This window comes from Centroberyx affinis, unplaced genomic scaffold (genome assembly GCF_046629955.1).
Source record: "Centroberyx affinis isolate AG114_WGS23_722 - 3 ecotype Tasmania unplaced genomic scaffold, CSIRO-AGI_Caff_v1 ptg000661l_1, whole genome shotgun sequence".
Classification (NCBI taxonomy): domain Eukaryota; kingdom Metazoa; phylum Chordata; class Actinopteri; order Beryciformes; family Berycidae; genus Centroberyx; species Centroberyx affinis.
The window spans coordinates 264,933-282,500 of NW_027279287.1; the positions used below are offsets into that span (position 1 = coordinate 264,933).

At 43.2% G+C, this 17,568-nt stretch overlaps 1 protein-coding gene across 1 annotated transcript in view; it reads right to left on the reverse strand.

Annotated features, from left to right (window-relative positions):
- The window catches only part of LOC139643848 (ephrin type-A receptor 3-like), a gene marked incomplete at its 5' end in the record, with an annotated part of 60,355 nt that overhangs the window by 3,369 nt on the left and 39,418 nt on the right, over window positions 1-17,568 (reverse strand). The window contains 4 exon segments of the mRNA XM_071519127.1: window positions 6,879-7,034; window positions 14,681-14,874; window positions 15,340-15,356; window positions 15,359-15,488. Of these exon segments, the coding sequence (XP_071375228.1) occupies window positions 6,879-7,034; window positions 14,681-14,874; window positions 15,340-15,356; window positions 15,359-15,488 (497 nt within the window).

Consider the following 17,568-nt stretch of genomic DNA (forward strand, 5'->3'; position numbering starts at 1 on the left):
GCATGCAAGGACCGCTGTGGCATAAAAGAGCTTCCTGCATCACACTGAACTGCATTTCTTAGAGTGGGGAGACAGGAGTATGTGGAGGGGAGCAGCGCTGGAACATGTGTAGGACAAAACACTGATCTAGATAATTACATTAGCTAGTTAATATTCTACACAGCTCGTAAACGATTGCAATTAGTTACATGCATTCAACTACAACACATTTCATTAGGCAAAGATAATTCAAAATAATGCAGAGTCGTCACCATCACCCATCACCCCTCATGCAGAGTAGACACATTTTTGAGGTGTGTTATGCATTGTACACATATTATACATATCAAATACACACTGTAGTTAGTCAGCTTGGATGATTAGAACATCGGGTCAAAGCCATGTTTAAAACATACAGTGGCAAGACATACATATATATGCAGAAACACACACACACACGCATATATACACACACAGCATTGTACGTGATACAGTTTTCTTTAAGATGTCACTTTTGCCCTTTGCTAAGATGAAAACGCATATTATGGCATTGTATTAGTAGAAGCAGTGGACCTACAGTTAAAGGAGTAGTGGCATAACTACGACAAACACTTTCTCAGCCACCAAGTCCTTTCAGTGCACGCAAATTGAGGCAATGTCCTCAAAGTGTTTAGTGACGTTACTTCAAAAGCCAAGTTTTTGTATTATTTGAATGCAAGCAAGGGGGTTTAGTTCGCCAAGGGCAGCCAGAACAGCAGACTTGTAGAGATATGTTGACCATCCAGAAACTGAAAACCACTGACAGCCCTTCACTCAATGCTGCAATATAAAGGGATAGTTCACTCAAATTAGGTAATGGCTTTTCTTTTGGTACCTTGAAATCATACAGCAATATACCAAGCCACTTATTGTGTAGTGCCACAACATTTCACCGTGAAGAAAACAAATGGGATTTTTCTTTTGTTGCTGTTAACAAAGACAGCACAGTGTGTAATAGCTGGGTTTCCATCCAAGCACTTTATGCAAATTGTGATATTGAATTAGAAAGCCTGAAGGGAAATGGCAAATTTTAATAAAAAATCATAAATATGTTGACAAAAGTCAAAACAAGTTTTTTTGTCGATAAGATATTATGCAATAAATAACAAAACACATTTGTTGAATAACTAATGACGTAGTGGCGTTTGCAGTCAAATGCATTCTCCAAAATATCTGTCCATCCCTCCAGTAATGTCTAATGCTCCCATATATACATCTGATAGAAATGTAGCTAATTAAGTTGTTTCGAGGGAGACTTGAATGATGCGACCAACCCATTTTGGAAAAGTGATGTACCATGTCCAAAATCAATAAAGATATGTGATACAAAAAAAAAGAAATGTAGCTAATTCACATTTTATATTTTGCAACATTTCAAAGTTTGATTTTTGGAAGTTTTGGTTGGAAACGTAGCTATTGAGCCATCACAGATAATTTACAAACTATCCCTTCAAAAGCCAAGAGAGTGAAAGCCCGTCAGTGGTTCTGGAGGCAGTTTCTAGTTCCCAGGGGGGCTTAGGCCCTGGTCCTCCACCCACCATCCAGAGCCTGAGGAGGAGGAGAGGGGCTGGGCGTTAGAGAGTGGTGATCCCCATGGATGGCTCCCATTCTGGGCAAGTGGCCGGTGTGATGTGGACCTCCGTCAGTACCATTCTACTGAGACACAGCCAGGCCCGCCAACATTAGCACAATGAATTTGCTTTCTTGGTATTTTAACATTTTACCAGGTTCTAGTGTATCAATCTCAGTAACATGGCTTTACAAATACAATCTAGAATGCATTTAAACATATATATTCACATATGTTCTTGACTTAAAGAGCTTGACTTAAAGATTGGAAAAGCTATTCTGAATTCTCTTAGCACATTATTCCAGTGTTTACAAAGAAATGGAACATTTACAGCCTCAAAATATACAGAAAACCCATGTTTAGCTGTTACATGCTGACAGCTCTTGTATCAAAAAGTCAGAGAATAAAGTTCAGGCAATACATTTCAAATCCAATCAATCACTATGTAAACAAAGCCAGTAGAGGGGCGAGAGAGTGTTTCAACAGGAGGTGCCACAATGCAATTACAGATGGTGCCTTTAGCACAATCAGATATATATCACTATTGTTACATCCAGTTTACTCACATTATTAGGTTGCTATAAATATTTATTATATAAATTCATAGTATACATCTTAGCAAGTAGCACCAAACTGACATAAGTTATATGAGAATAGTCTTCTATAGGTAAAAAAGCATAAATTATTGCTTTTTTGAAAATATGATTGATTTTTGTATCTATTGTTGCTTCTTTGCTTTATAATAACCAGTGAGTGATAGGTTTATCTGCCATTTTATTTACCACTACTGGTTGCATCTATGATGACTGTTTTCTTAGTTATAATCACTGTTAGTTAAAGGGTTTCAAATTCTGGTTTCTTATACTGTGGATTGGGACCCAAAGGGGTTGTGGACCTACTTCTTGTGGGTCGCCTCATGATAACAGTAGCAATATATTTGAATGGACTGAATTGCTTTAAAGGGCTAGGCAACTTCCAGTAACACCATAACCGCATAACGAATCACCATGAGAACAAAACATAAAGTGATGAAGTATGAATCAAATCAATTACAAATGAAAACATGGCATATTATGAGGCATAAACATCAGTGGAGAAGCAACAACATGAATCAAAGTCAGAGAGAAGTAGCTGACATACAGGAACACACACACACACACACACACACACACACACACACAGATTTGAGAGCTGAAGCTTCCTACCGCAGTGTGTCATGGTGTTGACTCACCACAATTCCCATCAATGACAGAACCAAACCTCTTCAGGGTATTTTTCTACAGAATAGTGATTTAATTCTGGTCTAAAACCATCTTCCATGGAGAAGCACAAACTGTTTGTGCAGACTAGGATTAAGCTTTAAGTAGACCGTTGTCTGCCTCTGGCCTACCTAGCAGACTCTGAATACGGCACAATGCAATATCTCTGGTTGTACGACAAAGTGTCAGTGCTTCATTACTTCAGATTACTGTCATTGGTCCAGCAGGTTAACTCCAACTCCACTTCCTTAGAGCTTTTGAAATGCCTGACCTGTTTTCAGCCGTGCTTTGACCCAGGCCTGCTAGTAGTTTGCATGCACTCTGCCCCGATTTAAAAAACAATCCAAATGACTCAGTATTTCCCAGTCAATCCATCCTATCCCGTCTTGAAAAAGACTTCCACAAATGACTCCAGCAGATGAATCAGCGTTCTGCAGCCAAGTTTGATTACTGTTCCTCAGAGGTCAGAGCATGGCCAGGCCTTGTGCTGAATATCAAGGACTGGATTAAGACTGTACCAATCAATAGGCTGATCCATAGTCCCGGCCAAGGCTTCTAGCCTCGTAGCTGAGCTAGCCTTGGGTGCCTTAGCCTCTGCCTTCACTGGATTAAATACTGCAGTGATCCAATTTAGCATCAATGGGAAAGGCATCATAGACGAATATTATATGATTCAGTTAGTGCAAAGTTGCACTGGCATTGTTTATCTGTGATGTGTTTTGTCGATACCCGATGTAGTTTTCCACAGAGTCTGCAGCACAAGCTGTTTTTTGTTTTGTTACATATTGGCTGAGGAGACTCTTTCATTGATTAAATGTATTCCTTGATTAAATGGCATGAGAGTCTGGAGGAAAAGAAACACCTCCTGTGCAGTATTTCTTAGAGAAGAGATAGAGAAACAAAGGGTAAGTAAAACAGAGAAAATCAGAAAGAGGCTGAGAAGAGTGGGAGCCAACCAAAACTGTCTAAAACTCTATTGGAACTGGATTCATTTTACTAGGTGAGGTCCTGTAATTATTATCAGTCGCATCTGTAATTTTAGTCCAATATGTATCTGCCATGTCCATAAAGTCAGGTGACAATATAAATCCATTTTGAACTGACATCTTCAAAATGCAATAATCCGTTTTTGTCGGCAGGCAGATTGTCCCACCAGCATGCACATACAAGTAGAAGTGTATATCATGATGTTTTACATCCGTGCTCCGAGGAGTAATTTGAGGGAAATTAGAGAGATCCTTCATCCTAATTGTCCGTTGGAATTACACACACATAAAACACAAACTGACATTACAGGACCTCCGCCATTAAAGCTGCACTAGGCGGGAGTTTTATGTAAAAATACAACAGTAAATCACAAAGTGGTGTTGCAACAGAGAGGAGCATCCCATTCCCGCTAATTGTGGCGCTGCAGATTCGTCCTGTTTGCCCAAATTAAATTCCGGTGTCAGGTGTGGTCACTGGCAGCAAATCTTTCCCATTTACAGGAACTGATGACTCGACATGCAAAATCCCAAACTGTCTGGTAAACAGCAGTGAGCGCTCCGTCCAGAGCAAGCTGGCCTCACCGACGTTAGATCTTTTCCTCTCTCCCTTTGGTTTCCTTTGGTATAAAACATCACAGACCGGCTAGTCTGGCAAACATGAGCGTGCTGTGTGCAGCTTGCTGACATCACCTTCCAGGATTTCTGGGTATTGAATTTCAAACAATTACCTAGCGCTGCCATTTGATTCTGCCAACGTGTGAAGTCGACAAGTGCAGCTTTAAATTAATCTAGTTTGAATAGTGTTTTATAGTGTGCTGGTGGGCATATTTGACTTCCAAGCAACTACATACAAGTGACAGAAACTCCATAATTCATCATTATTTACATGGACGTCTGAACAAAAGAAAAAGCTCTTAATGACTGACTGGTTTGGAAAGTTGTTGACTGGAGAGACGGCTGACTGCAGCACTACCCCCTCTCATGAATCACTGCTTTGATCACACTGATTAGAAATGTCCAATTATTTACCCGGTCACATACCACCTCAATTAACCAACCAGCAGGCCTCCAGAGAGAGGGAGAGAGAGAGAGAGAGAGAGAGAGAGAGGTGAACAATTCCTGGACTTGGGAGGATGAGATAAAAAGGGTCAGAAAAGAAAAAGAAAAAAGAAAGAAGCAGACATAAAACCAGTCAGCTGGCCTGAATTTCCCATGTAGCGGCAGCGTGAACTGTAAGCCCTGAGGGAGGCTTGTTCATCAGTATCCTCTCTCAGTATTTTATCACTCCGCTTGTGGTTCATTATCCTCCTCGCTCTGCCAGTGTGGGACTCTGGCCAGAGCCTGATCCACTCTCTCTAAACCTTTTGTCAGCCTCGGGATCCTGTCGGCGGGGCCGGGGCCTATTTTTCTAATCTCTCTCTCTGGTTCTATCTCTCCGTCATTCGGGGACGTTGATTCACTAAAGCCAACGCTACGGCAAAGTCCCTGCGTCTAATATCATTTTCCACCAAAACATACAAACTTTATACTATGAAAACTTACAGTCTCATACCACTACATTTCTGGGGCAAAGTGGAGCAATGACTGATGACTGACCAGATATTATTATTCAGTGTGATGAATTATAAGTCGTAGGTCACCAAACTTTCAAATGACGCCCATGGCCTCATTTGTTCTTTCAACAGCCCTTCTCTCCGCTCTTTTCCCCCTGTCAGATCCTCCCTCTCGCTCGCTCCCTCAATACAGTTTCTCTCTCTCCCTCTTTCTCTCTCTCTCTCCCTCTTTCTCTCTCTCTCTCCTTTCTCATCCTCTCCCTCTGTGGTCATACTTGCATCATTGGGAGCGTGGCTAAAGGCCTGTCATTATAAGTTACGCTGAGTCTCATCTGGTCACCTTTAGGAATGGCTGTAGCTTTGTTAACATACTGGGAATGAGAGAAATGGAGATGAGAGAGAGAGGAGAGAGAGAGAGAGAGAGAGAGAGAGTGTGTGTGTGTGTGTTTCTCTGGTAAGCTCTTCACTAAGAGCCTCTTTAAATTCCTGTTGGGCCTTGCCACGGCACTGGGGCCCTGTAAACACTGTTGACATGAATACATGATACCTAATGAGCCTCTCAGGGCCAGGCGGGCAGAGTGGCCTCGTGGTGAGAGACCGTCCTGTAACAGAGGGGTCACAGGTTCAATCTCCACACAACGGCCATGTGTCACAATGGAGCGCCATTGAGCCAAACACCAAATCTCTACCTGCCCTGGAGTCAGCAAACTGCGAAAAAATGTAAATGTGATAACCATTGAATACATAGTCGACCGATGATTTTCCATCTGAAACAAAAGTTTATGTCTCTTTTTGCAGTGTAAAAAAAAAAAAAAAGTTTGAAGGCAGTCATCCTATTAGCAAATGTTGTCACAAAACTTGAAGAATGACTCCAAAGAGATTACAACAGCATAAATTATGTTTCCCATTTAATTGGAGGTCTGTGTTGCACAAAAATCACAAACAAGGGAATATGATAAATGTATTTTTTTACAATTTGACAGTTAAGCCAGTGATGCTGAGCGAACACAGTTTGCTCATATTTTTTTTCTAATTCTAGCTCCTCTACAAACTCTGTAAATTAGGAGGGTGGTATATATTGCAAATATAAGTTGTACATGCCCTATGCTTGCTCTCTTTCTCAGGCGCTGGTTTGTGGTAGAATAGTTTGGTCTTCATACATGATCTAAATATATCAAATACGTCTTACAGGATTTAACTGGTATATCAAATTGAAGTAAAATATCCAGCATTTCAAAAGGAATCATGGGTTGCCATGCTTCGGTGGTTCATGTGAATGTGAAACAGCATCTGGAGTGACTGAAGACTAGTCACTTCCAGACCAGGAGAGAAGACCAAATAAAATCCTGCATAGTTGAAACTATTCCCAGAACGAAACACGTACTGTGGAAAACTATTTTGCTTTTCCAGCCACATCACCAATATTACTAGACTGCGAGCTAGGTGTGTGTGATTATGTATGTGTTTGTGTGTGTGCGTGTGTTTGTCTTACTCTGCGGAGGTCTTGGCCAGGGTGTCGCAGGAGCTGTAGCTGACCCCAGAGAAGGCCTCCTTACAGGGCAGAGTCCTCATCCCGTCCATCCAGTCGCCCATCGTCCCCAATGAGGGAACCTCCGAACTGCTCCTGTCCAGCAACAGGTTGGCCGGCCTGGGAGAGACGAGACGAGACACAGAGTATGAGTGGAAGTAGGAGAGGAGAGCAAAAAACAACCTGAAAACAAACAACAAAAAAAACAATAATCCAATTGCAATTTCTTTAAGTAGTAGGCTGCACCGCCCACGCTGTTTGATTGACAGGTGATCTCTGGGAAGTGCAGTGCAGAAACAGCACAGCAACGAGCGCAATGATGTTGGCAAAATTTGAAAAACAAAAACACAATACATTTCCCAAGTGCACTATCATATTCATGACAAAAGATACTTGCAAGTGCACTTTGAGTCGCTGGAGGGATAAGGCTTTAAAGTTAAAATAACAATAAAAATATCAGTTTTTGCACAGCATGAAGAGAATATAAGCAAACACACTCACGACATACTGTAGTAGCACTCACTCATTTCTACATATTGTTCCCCCAATGCATACCTGTACAGAATTACCCACAAACCAGGCCTCTTGCTGTGTGTTATGGGGTGGCGCTCACCAGGGAGCGATCCACACACACACACACACACACACACTTGCAAAATAGGCCTCTGATGATTTCCCAATGTGCCTGTTTGCATAAACCTGCACGATGCCTTTGGGCTTTTGCTGAACACAGGAGGGAAATCAAACTGTCATGGAAAGAATTTCCATAATACATTTGACATATTCAAGAATAGGATTATTAACAAAAGCGGCATCAGTTTCTGTCTAATTTCATTACTGTTTCCTGCAATACATGTGCCGCGCGGCAAAATGCAACATTAGATTTGATTAGATTTGATGGTTTCAATTGAATCAAAATAATTAAATGCACTGCGTTGGGCTCTACAGTGCTCAGTCAACAGTATAGGGTGAAGGAAAGACTGCAGGCACTGTTCTGACTAGCTCTGATTGATGGTTACTGAAGAAGGGGGGAGAGAGAGAGAGAGAGAGAGAGAGAGAAAGGAATATGAGAGCTAGAGAGTGGGAAGGAAGATGAGGATGAGAGGAAGAAAGAAAGAATGGTGGACGAAAAGCTATTTTTTTTATCAACGTGTAATCTCTGATGTCATTTCAGCAAAGGTGGTGTTACTGTATTTTATAGAAGGTTTAAACCACATTTGTAGGTTGCAGGAAGGGGAATTTCCCTTCTTCTGTTGGGAAACCAGACCAAAGCAAGCCAGGTCCACTACAGTAAACTATGATCGTTGTAGAAAGGATTCATTACTGCAATTGGTGTCTTTATTGTTGGATGTTTGAGCGGCATTCAAAACTGGGTTGCAAAGGCGTTCTTATAAGGACACTCTGCACCTGTCTACGAGATCAGACACAGGCACCTGCTGCAACACACACTCACACACACACACACACACACACACACACACACACACACACCCAGGGGAGTTGAGGCTTGCCGAGCCAGGCAGGACAGGACAGAAAAACCAGGGTAGTTCTCCCTGAGGGAATACTATTCATAGCTGTGTAAATAAACTCATTAGAATACCAGGAAGTCCACCTCTGCCTGACTGATTTGGATTGGCAGTGAGGTTTGGAGGCATTGTATGTGTGTGTGTGTGTGTGTGTGTGCGTGTGTGTTTCTCCGGGACTTGGGAAAATGTCATCCAGGGTCAGGCTACCTCCAGGGAATTATGTAGGTGTAACTGCACAGAGCAGGTAATACTCCAGTGACTATAAAAAGTATTCACCCCGCTTGACTTTTGCATGTTTTCTTGTGCTACAAAATTAGCAAATTAGTTCAAAGTCTTCTCTATCAAAATGGAGTGGGGATTTAAGAAAGTTATGTGAAAGTATAAAATCGACTTAATATTCATCCCCTTAACTCGCTGTATTGGCAAAAACACTTCAGACCATATACAGTAGTCATTGTTCATAGTAATAGTAATAGTAAGACGGTTCAGTACATCATTTTAGTTTGCAGGGTGCACTCTGCTTCAAAATGCTGCAGTATATCTGTCATGTGCGGATGATATGTGATTCCTGTTCCTGTGGTTTCAAAGGAAAAATAAACTATGATCCTTCCATCATTATATATAAAAGTACAGAGGGTGCATCAGATTTTGGATCAAAAAGCCCCAAGTAAAAGTTGTTGTTTTTTTACTTAATTTTAATTTGCAGCATAAGAAAATGTGTAAAAACTTGTTAAGTCACTGTTTTCATTATATACTAAATTATTTTATGTAGAATGATTAAATAAGAGTAACGAAAGACTACTACTCTTTGGGTGCAATTACTGCTAGGGTTAGAGTTAATAGGTAGGGCTATTGTTATTCTTTCTCCTGCGTTTTTTCCCCTGTTTTTCTCCTTTATATTAGTTACATGCACTGAGGGGGATGTTGTCATATTGGAAAACTGGAAATACCCTTAACTGTCGTTTCCATATGTGCAATGTCTCTCAAATTCCTGAGTGAAAATATAATAAAAAAGAATGCCTTAATGAGAGATCATCAAGTTTCCATCAAGCGGCATCAACAGCATCACAACAAAGGCTATTCGGCCAAGAAAGAGGCATCGAGAGAAGAGAAGCGAGATGACATGTCAAATAGAGACAGGCAAATGGGGAGGGAGAAAAAAAAAAGATGTATTTGAGGCGGTGGAGTGGGTGTTGTTGCAGTGATTGAGTCTTTCCCTGCCAGATCAGAGGCCTGTCAAAACGCTGAGGGCCCCCCAGGACCCCCTGAAGTGACTGGTGTGTATGGAGAGGAAAAAAGAAGGGATCTGGAAAGGGGGGAGGGTGGGGGGGACTTGCATGAAGGGAGAGGGAGGGTGAGACCGTGTGTGAATCTCCCCGAGAGGGCAGCAGAAATCTTTATGTGAGGAAATTGGAGCAAAAAAATATGAATTATAATTAAAGAGAGATTTTTTGGAACAAGGATGAAGTATATATATAGTATATTGAAAGTGTTGAAAGTTTCTACATAGTACCAGAAAATGGCTTATACCACAGCAGAACCGTTATTGGTGCTCTAAAGAACCCTTTTAGATAGGTTCTCTATAGCACCAGGCTCAAATGCTACACAGAACATACGTAGAACCTTTACGATGCTGTAAAGAACCATTAAAGAATATATGAAAAGTTCCACATCAGCAGTATCAAAATTACTTTTTAAGAACCACACTGGGCTCTTCTTTTGATTTAGCGGTTATTTTATTTGAACAAATCAGATGTCATAACTTTTTTTTTTTGTAAAACCACTAGCCCTAACCAAAGAACCCTTGAAGAACCCTCTACTGGTGATTGTCTGTTGTTGTCCTTGTCAGTCTTGTGTTTTTATGTAATGCTGTTTTAATGCTTTTGCTGTGAAAACCAGTTCCCCATTGGAACAAATCGAACTGAAACTTAGAACTCCAAGGGATCCAAGATGTCTTAGTTCTTAAATTCCGGGGCTGTCAAGGCAAAAATACACTGTTCATCCTTTTTGCAAGATTATTGATGTGGAAAGTTCAACCAGCTCCTCTCCTCTCCTTTCCTCTCTTCTCTTCTCATCTCCTACCATCTCATCTCATCTCCTTTCCTTTCCTTTCCTTTCCTTTCCTTTCTCCCTTCCTCTCATTTGGTCTTATGTTCTCCCCTTTCTTCTCTTTTTCCTCCAGTCTCCTATCGTCCTATCTCTTCTCCTCTCTTTTCCTCTCCTCTCCTCTCTTATCCTCTCCTCTTCCCCCATCCTCTGTTTTCCTCTCCTCACCTCTCCTCCGAGAGGTAAACTGCAGATGACCTTGTCTCCCTTCCTTTATCGTTTTCTTTGTCTCCTTTGTTGTTATATTTTCGGCAGCCGTCTCACGGCAACGCAAGAGACAAGACGATGGAAGAGGAAACAGAGAAACAGAGGGGTGTGATGAAGGCAAAAAAAAAGGAGGAGAACAAATGATGAAAAGAAAGCATCTGTTTGAGGGCAGAGGGAGGTTTCGAAACCCCTGGTGTACTGTACACAGAAGGTAGGGAAGCAGAAAACACACTCGCTTGAAGAGGAGGAAAAACAAATACACCGGAGAGAGGGAGAATAAAGTCCACCTCCCTCCTCGTTCCCATTTCCCTTCCCCTCTTTTGCTCCATCTTTCGTTCTTTTGACCTCCAAAATAACCAGGGCTGTGTAGTATCATGTTTTTAGGGCTCTCAGGGGAGGAGAGGAGAGGATGAGGGAGGAGAGGAGGAGGGGCGGATGAGGGAAGAGAGCTTGAACAGATACATGTGGGCAGGAGAGTATGGGAGGAATGCACCTCTCACTGTGTTACTAGGACGACTCCCAGGGTGCACCTGGGCGGGGTTAGACGGGAATACGGGGCCGATACTGGCCTTTTATCAAAAGTCAGATATGGGCCAGTCAGTGTCGTCCACCTCTGATATGATGAATAAGATGCAGTTTGTTTGATTACATATTTATTGTAGAATTGATCAACACTACACTGGTTGTCTACGGGATGACCTTAACCTGAATTCATGTGACATTTTGATTGGATTCCCACGCATTGGCTTCTCTATTCTAAATTTTGTAGTACTAGCCTGGGTTCCATGCAGTGTTTTAGTGGTCTTAATGCTGTTTCAGAGGCTTTTCTCCCTGCCAAGAAAAACATTCTGTGTGAAATACTGACTTTTTTGGCATCAAAATGGTCGTATTGGATATCAACACAAAATGTCGGCTATTGGCAGCTTCAATCGAAAAGTATTGGTTTCAGCCTTGGTTGTCAGAAGCCCATATTGGTTGAACCCTAGTACCCGACTGTCCTCGTTCCCCCATCCATCCTGTCTTCTACCACTCCCTGTCGCTCGACTCCAATGCCTTCATTGTTTCCTCATATCTTTCTGCATTTTCTTTAGTTTCTCATCAACACAAACACTCTTCATTCCTTCTTTCCCAGGCCAAGATCCACATCGACATAGACCTCGGCTCAGCTCCATCTGCAGCCGTGGCCCCGGTCCCAGTCCCAGTTACCTAGCCCCTAGCCCTTGGCCAGGGAATAGCCTTGGCTGGAGGTCCAACTCAAACCCCATTTCCAGTTAGGCAGTCAAATCCAGCCAGAGCCCCAACTAATCAAACCAAAGCAAAACCAGCCACATCTGCAGCGGTTCCTGCACACAAATATTGATCTGGATATGTTTTGTACTTGTACTGTGGTAGTGTAGTAGCTGTCACTGTGGATATGCTTTGTCGGATACAAGTAAACATATTATTCTGTTTGCAAATGTGTCGATGTTGAGCTCATTCTGCGAAGCGGTGAGTGATTTCCCTGTGATCCCACACATTTCCGACACCCTGTAAATAAAGCCAATCCAACAGACAGCGGCCTCTACCTCTGACTCCGCTCCTCTTGGCCCATGATTAGTCTCTGATAGCCAATCTTGGCCCCGCTGACCCCAGCCCCTCTCCGTTAGCATCCTGGGACAGCAAACTCTGACCCAGGTCCCAGCACCCCCTCCCCTCCCCCCGAAGCCCCTGAGACGCTCTACTCCTGTCCCGGGCTTTGGACTGAGCCTGTGGGGTTGGGGGGGGGGGGGGGGGGGGGGAGACACTCCATTAGCCAGCCAGGACAGCCCCGAGACAAACGAGGTGTGTGGAGCTGAGCGCAGCTGCTCCTGCTGTGCAACTGCCGCCACCGCACACACACACACACACACACACACACACACACACACACACACACACACACACACTCACAAGCGCAGTTCCCATAAATCACCGCACCCGCCTCTGTCGGCCAGCCTGTGCTCGCCCAGTGTTAAAAGCCAATCAGGAAAATTACATGCAAACTCCAAGGGACCTATTTTCACTTTCTTAAGAAATCATTAGTCAATGTTATGAGCTCTGACGTCTCCATAATACCGTGGCTGTCTGTTCCAGACCCAACGCCCAGCGCCTGTCCCCCTCCCTGCCCAGACTTGACAACTCTACATGGGCTGCCCTGCCCCCCCCCCGGCCCCCTGGGAGAGCACGGTGGTCCAAACAAAGGATTGAAACACAGAGGGAGGGGAACAAGGAGTAAAATGAGAACAAGGGAACAAGTAAAGAAGAATTTGATGTTAGACTGCATGGGACTCAAAAAGATGATGAGTTAAAAAAGACATTTATTCAAATTCTATTAGTTAGAGATTTGTTCTATTAGATAGCTAGGGTAGCGCATGATCAGTGGAGATAATTTGGACGTTACAGGACAGTTGTGGAAGCCTTCATAACATCCTGCACAGACAGGAAGCAGGAAAGCAATGTTTATGTCTCTGTTACCAACCGACTGGTTCCAAAAACAAACAGGCTTGGACCAAGGGAGAGAGCAATATAAATCTAATACAAGAGCTCCCCTATTGCCTGTATTCCTTATTTTCATTGTTCAGTAAGTTCATTTGAATAGCAGTGAAATGTCTAAATGTACAATATGTCTATTGCATGTCTATTGGCTTCTATCATGGGAACACACAGTTAGAGATGCAGCTGTGTTGGAATATGGGGTGACAAGTAAAGTTGCAATAAACGACAAAAAAATGATGTGATTGTATAGGGAAAGCGAGCGATGACTCCCCGGGTGGAGGCCGTGGCGTTTCCTGTCATGACTGTCCCAGTGCATTGTGGTCGCCAGTGAGCAGGAAGTGCCGTGACCTGTACTGACCCACAATGCAGTGCGTGGGAGGCGTGCGGGAGGGGGTGGATGGGCGCGTCCGGTGTTGGATCGCCTGGAGCCAGGTGTCTGTTGGCCAGGTGCGTGGGAACCAAAGCAGGGGAAGGAGCAGCTAGGACAGCAGATGGTTTTACAGCCACATTCTGGGCTTCACCTGCTTGGTTCTACATTTCGTCACGTCCTATATTTGTTGCAAGTTCGACTTTTAGTCGCCCACGATGAAATACGAGGGAGGACTATGGATCGGCCTACATCCGTCCGTCCATTTGTTCCTTCGTCCATCTGTCGTACGTGATACCTCAGACACAATTTGGTGAAATGATGCATCCCACCACTGTCTTGCAGCATTTTCAAAATTAAAAATGCTCATTTTAAGATCCAGGCATGTCTCCCCAACACAGCAAATTGGAGTGACATGAAATTTGGTGCAATATCCAGCTATCTTCGCTCTACAAATTTGCCTCCAGGACCATCAATGTATGTCATATTTGATTTTCCACCACTTTGAGTTTCTTGCACTATGATTTACTGATTGGCCCAAGGGGCGACAGCAACATTTGTACAATCAACCAATATGGGTCACCACAAATGCCAAAATGAAAGGACTAAGAGACACTACAAATTGCCCTATACAATGTATTTTCATTGTTCCATAACACAGTTGAAACTTTGACCTTTATAACAACTTGTTACTGATTTGCCCAGAGAGGGACTGCAACATGTTTGTTGTCTTTTTTCCCAATGTCCTACATATATATATATATATACGATATATATACGAGTGAGAATTGTTCACAATAAAGTTGAGTGGCAAAGTATTTGAAGGTTCCTGTTCATATCAAAGGCCAGTATTAAAATAAAATGAACACAGTAGATTACTTTATGCAATAGGTTTGCCGTTAGAACCGAGGAAAAGCTTACGCCAACAGATAACCACTTTGAATGCTACACAACCACACAGCAATGGATAGAGAATTGAGTGAAGGGTTGTTTGTGAAAACTGAATGAATTTCCTACAGCTAACAGACAGCAGATCGGCAGGATACCTGGATGTGGTGTTGGCTGTGATTTTGAGGCTGCCGGGGTTACGGATGAGCTTATCCAGGATGCTGACGATCTGTTCAAACTTGGGTCGGTTGTTCCTCTCCTTCTGCCAGCAGTCCAGCATCAGCTGGTAGAGGGCGGCGGGGCAGTCCATGGGCGGGGGGAGGCGGTAGCCCTCATCCACTGCCTTTATCACCTGGATATAGGGAGGAAGAGGGAAGTCTTATGAAATGACATGGGCAGAATTGAGATTGGTGCAAAACGGAACATTTGCTTGACTACAGTCTTAGCAAAAGTGTTCTATACAGTACCAGAAAATGCTTCTTTAGGCTTGTACCATAGCAGACCCCTTTTTGGCATTATAAAGAACCCTTTTAGAAAGGTTCTCTACAGCACCATGCTCAAATGATTCTCCATAGAACCTTTATGGTGCTGTAAAGAACCTTTTAAGAATGTGAGAAATGTACCAAGCAAGCAGACAACACAATAGCTGCCAATAAAACATGAATGTAAAATTAATGTATGTATGAACTAATTAACAATCATCAATAGATAGAATCCCCTGCTCTCTTTATGTGCCATAAGCCCTTTTAAATTACCCTAGACAAGTACTGTACATATCTGGATCTCTGGTCCACATGGCGACAGTGGTGGTACTCACATCCTGATTGGACATCTCCAGTAGGGCCGTTCTCCATATGACATCACTTCCCAGAGAACGATGCCGTAACTCCACGCATCGCTGGCCGACGTGAACTTCCTGTAGGCAATGGCCTCCGGAGCCGTCCACCGGATCGGAATCTTACCGCCCTGAGAGAGAGAGAGAGAGAGAGAGAGAGAGAAAGAGAGATTCAAACAATCAATCAATCTGTCTGTCTAACTGTCTATGACCTCTTATCCACCAGGCAGTAACACACATCCTGGATGATCAGATTGTAATCAGATAGACCAAAAACACATCAAATCCAGGTGTAAAAACATCCAAGACACGCCGAAGATCGAGACGTATTTGGCAGCATTAACAACAAAGTGTAAATGCAATGCATCTCTAGTCCAACCAAAATTACCTTTTGCACAGATCCAACCTGGATGTGCATGGACAACCAAACAGGCATCTAGCAGCTCGCATGGTAACATCCTTTTAAAAAATGGACTGTCTGGATACTGACAGATGAGGAACAAGTAAGACAAGCTGTTTACTGTCAAGTTTAATGATGTAAATGTTAGAAGTGACATGTGCGGCAATCTGCATTTTGGCGATGGAAAGAGAAATCTGATTTCAAATGTGTATACCAGAGACGCATTACAATGTCAGGTGTAATTATATTCCAGCTGAATCTAAGCACAATCTGGATATAAGAAACATGTTAATGCCTGGTGTAAAGGTCAGGTGGTTTCAGATGATTTTAAAACTCTCCAGCCTTGGTGGGCTCTGTGGTTTGGACTCAGGCTCTGTGATCTCAGCCTCAGATCCAGAACTATGTCTTAGCTGCTCTGTTTGGTTCCATTCTGTCCTCTGTGTTTCCCCACAGGGAGACATTAGCCCCTAGGCCTGTTTCCCTCAATCTCTACCTGCTTGCTGCAAAGTAGGGTGAGACCGATATATCAGGCTGATATTTGCCTTTTATTAAAAATCACATATCACATGCCTTAAGGAGCGGCTAACCCACCTAAAAGAACTTCATTAGTATGGCTTTCAGTGGAGAGTTTTAGTGTCCCATGATGGTCGGAAAGCTGTTTCAGAGTTTTTCCACCTTAACAAATATAAACATTTTAGTGGAAACACTGAATACTGTTTTCCACATGTTTCGGGGCATGAAATTTTTCAAATATAAATGTACATCGACAAAAAATGTTGGCTATCATCAGCAACAATCCAAAAGTATCAGCAGGAGCCTTCAAAAACCCATATCGATCAAACCTTAATCTAAAGCCTCCTGGATTATCTCACTCTGTAGGTTCGGCTGCATTTTTCATTCTAGCCGAGGAAAAGGAAGAATGAAGAAAGCGGAGCTGGGGAAACGAGGCCGACAGCAGCCAAAGCTAACGGAGTCGGCGGCCAAGTCACACAACTCCTGCCTGGTGCTGTGCAAACACACACACTGCCCTCTGCAAAACACACTGCTCTCCTACCGCCTGATCCCCGAGGAGACGCCGGGGAATGTGGAAGACGTGCATGCAGAAACCCACACACACACACACACACACACACAGACACACACACAAGCGCACACACACAATCACACAGGTGTACATATGAACAAATTCACGCAGGTGCACACACATACACACACGCATTCACAAACACACACGTGTACACACACACACCCTGCCCTCAGAAAAACCATCCACTAGAAAGTGAATAAGTAAGACATGCATTTGCAGACATACACTCACTCTCTCTCTCTCTCTCTCACACACACACACACACACACACACACACACACAGAACCACAAATGTAAAACACACACTCTCTCTCACACAGGTGAACGCACAGAGAATCACACATTCACAAGTACACACACACACACACACACACACACACACACAAGTACACAGGGAAACATACACACTCATTGATGCTTATGCTCACTTCTATGCTTCTGTAATTCACCAGTTCTTTTGTGCGCCAGTCTCACACTGGCGCACAAAAGAGTCTCACACAGGAGCACAACACATGCACACACACACACACACACACACACACACACACACACACACACACACTATACACTTGAAAGGACTGATTCTGCCCATAATAAAGCTACTTTAAAACAGAGCGACTAGAAAGATGAAAGGAAGAGCTTATGAAGGGGCTGGATGGGAATCTGCTAGCATGCGTGGAGCGTGGTCAGTTACCGTAAAGTGGTACGGTTTATTATTCCGGCT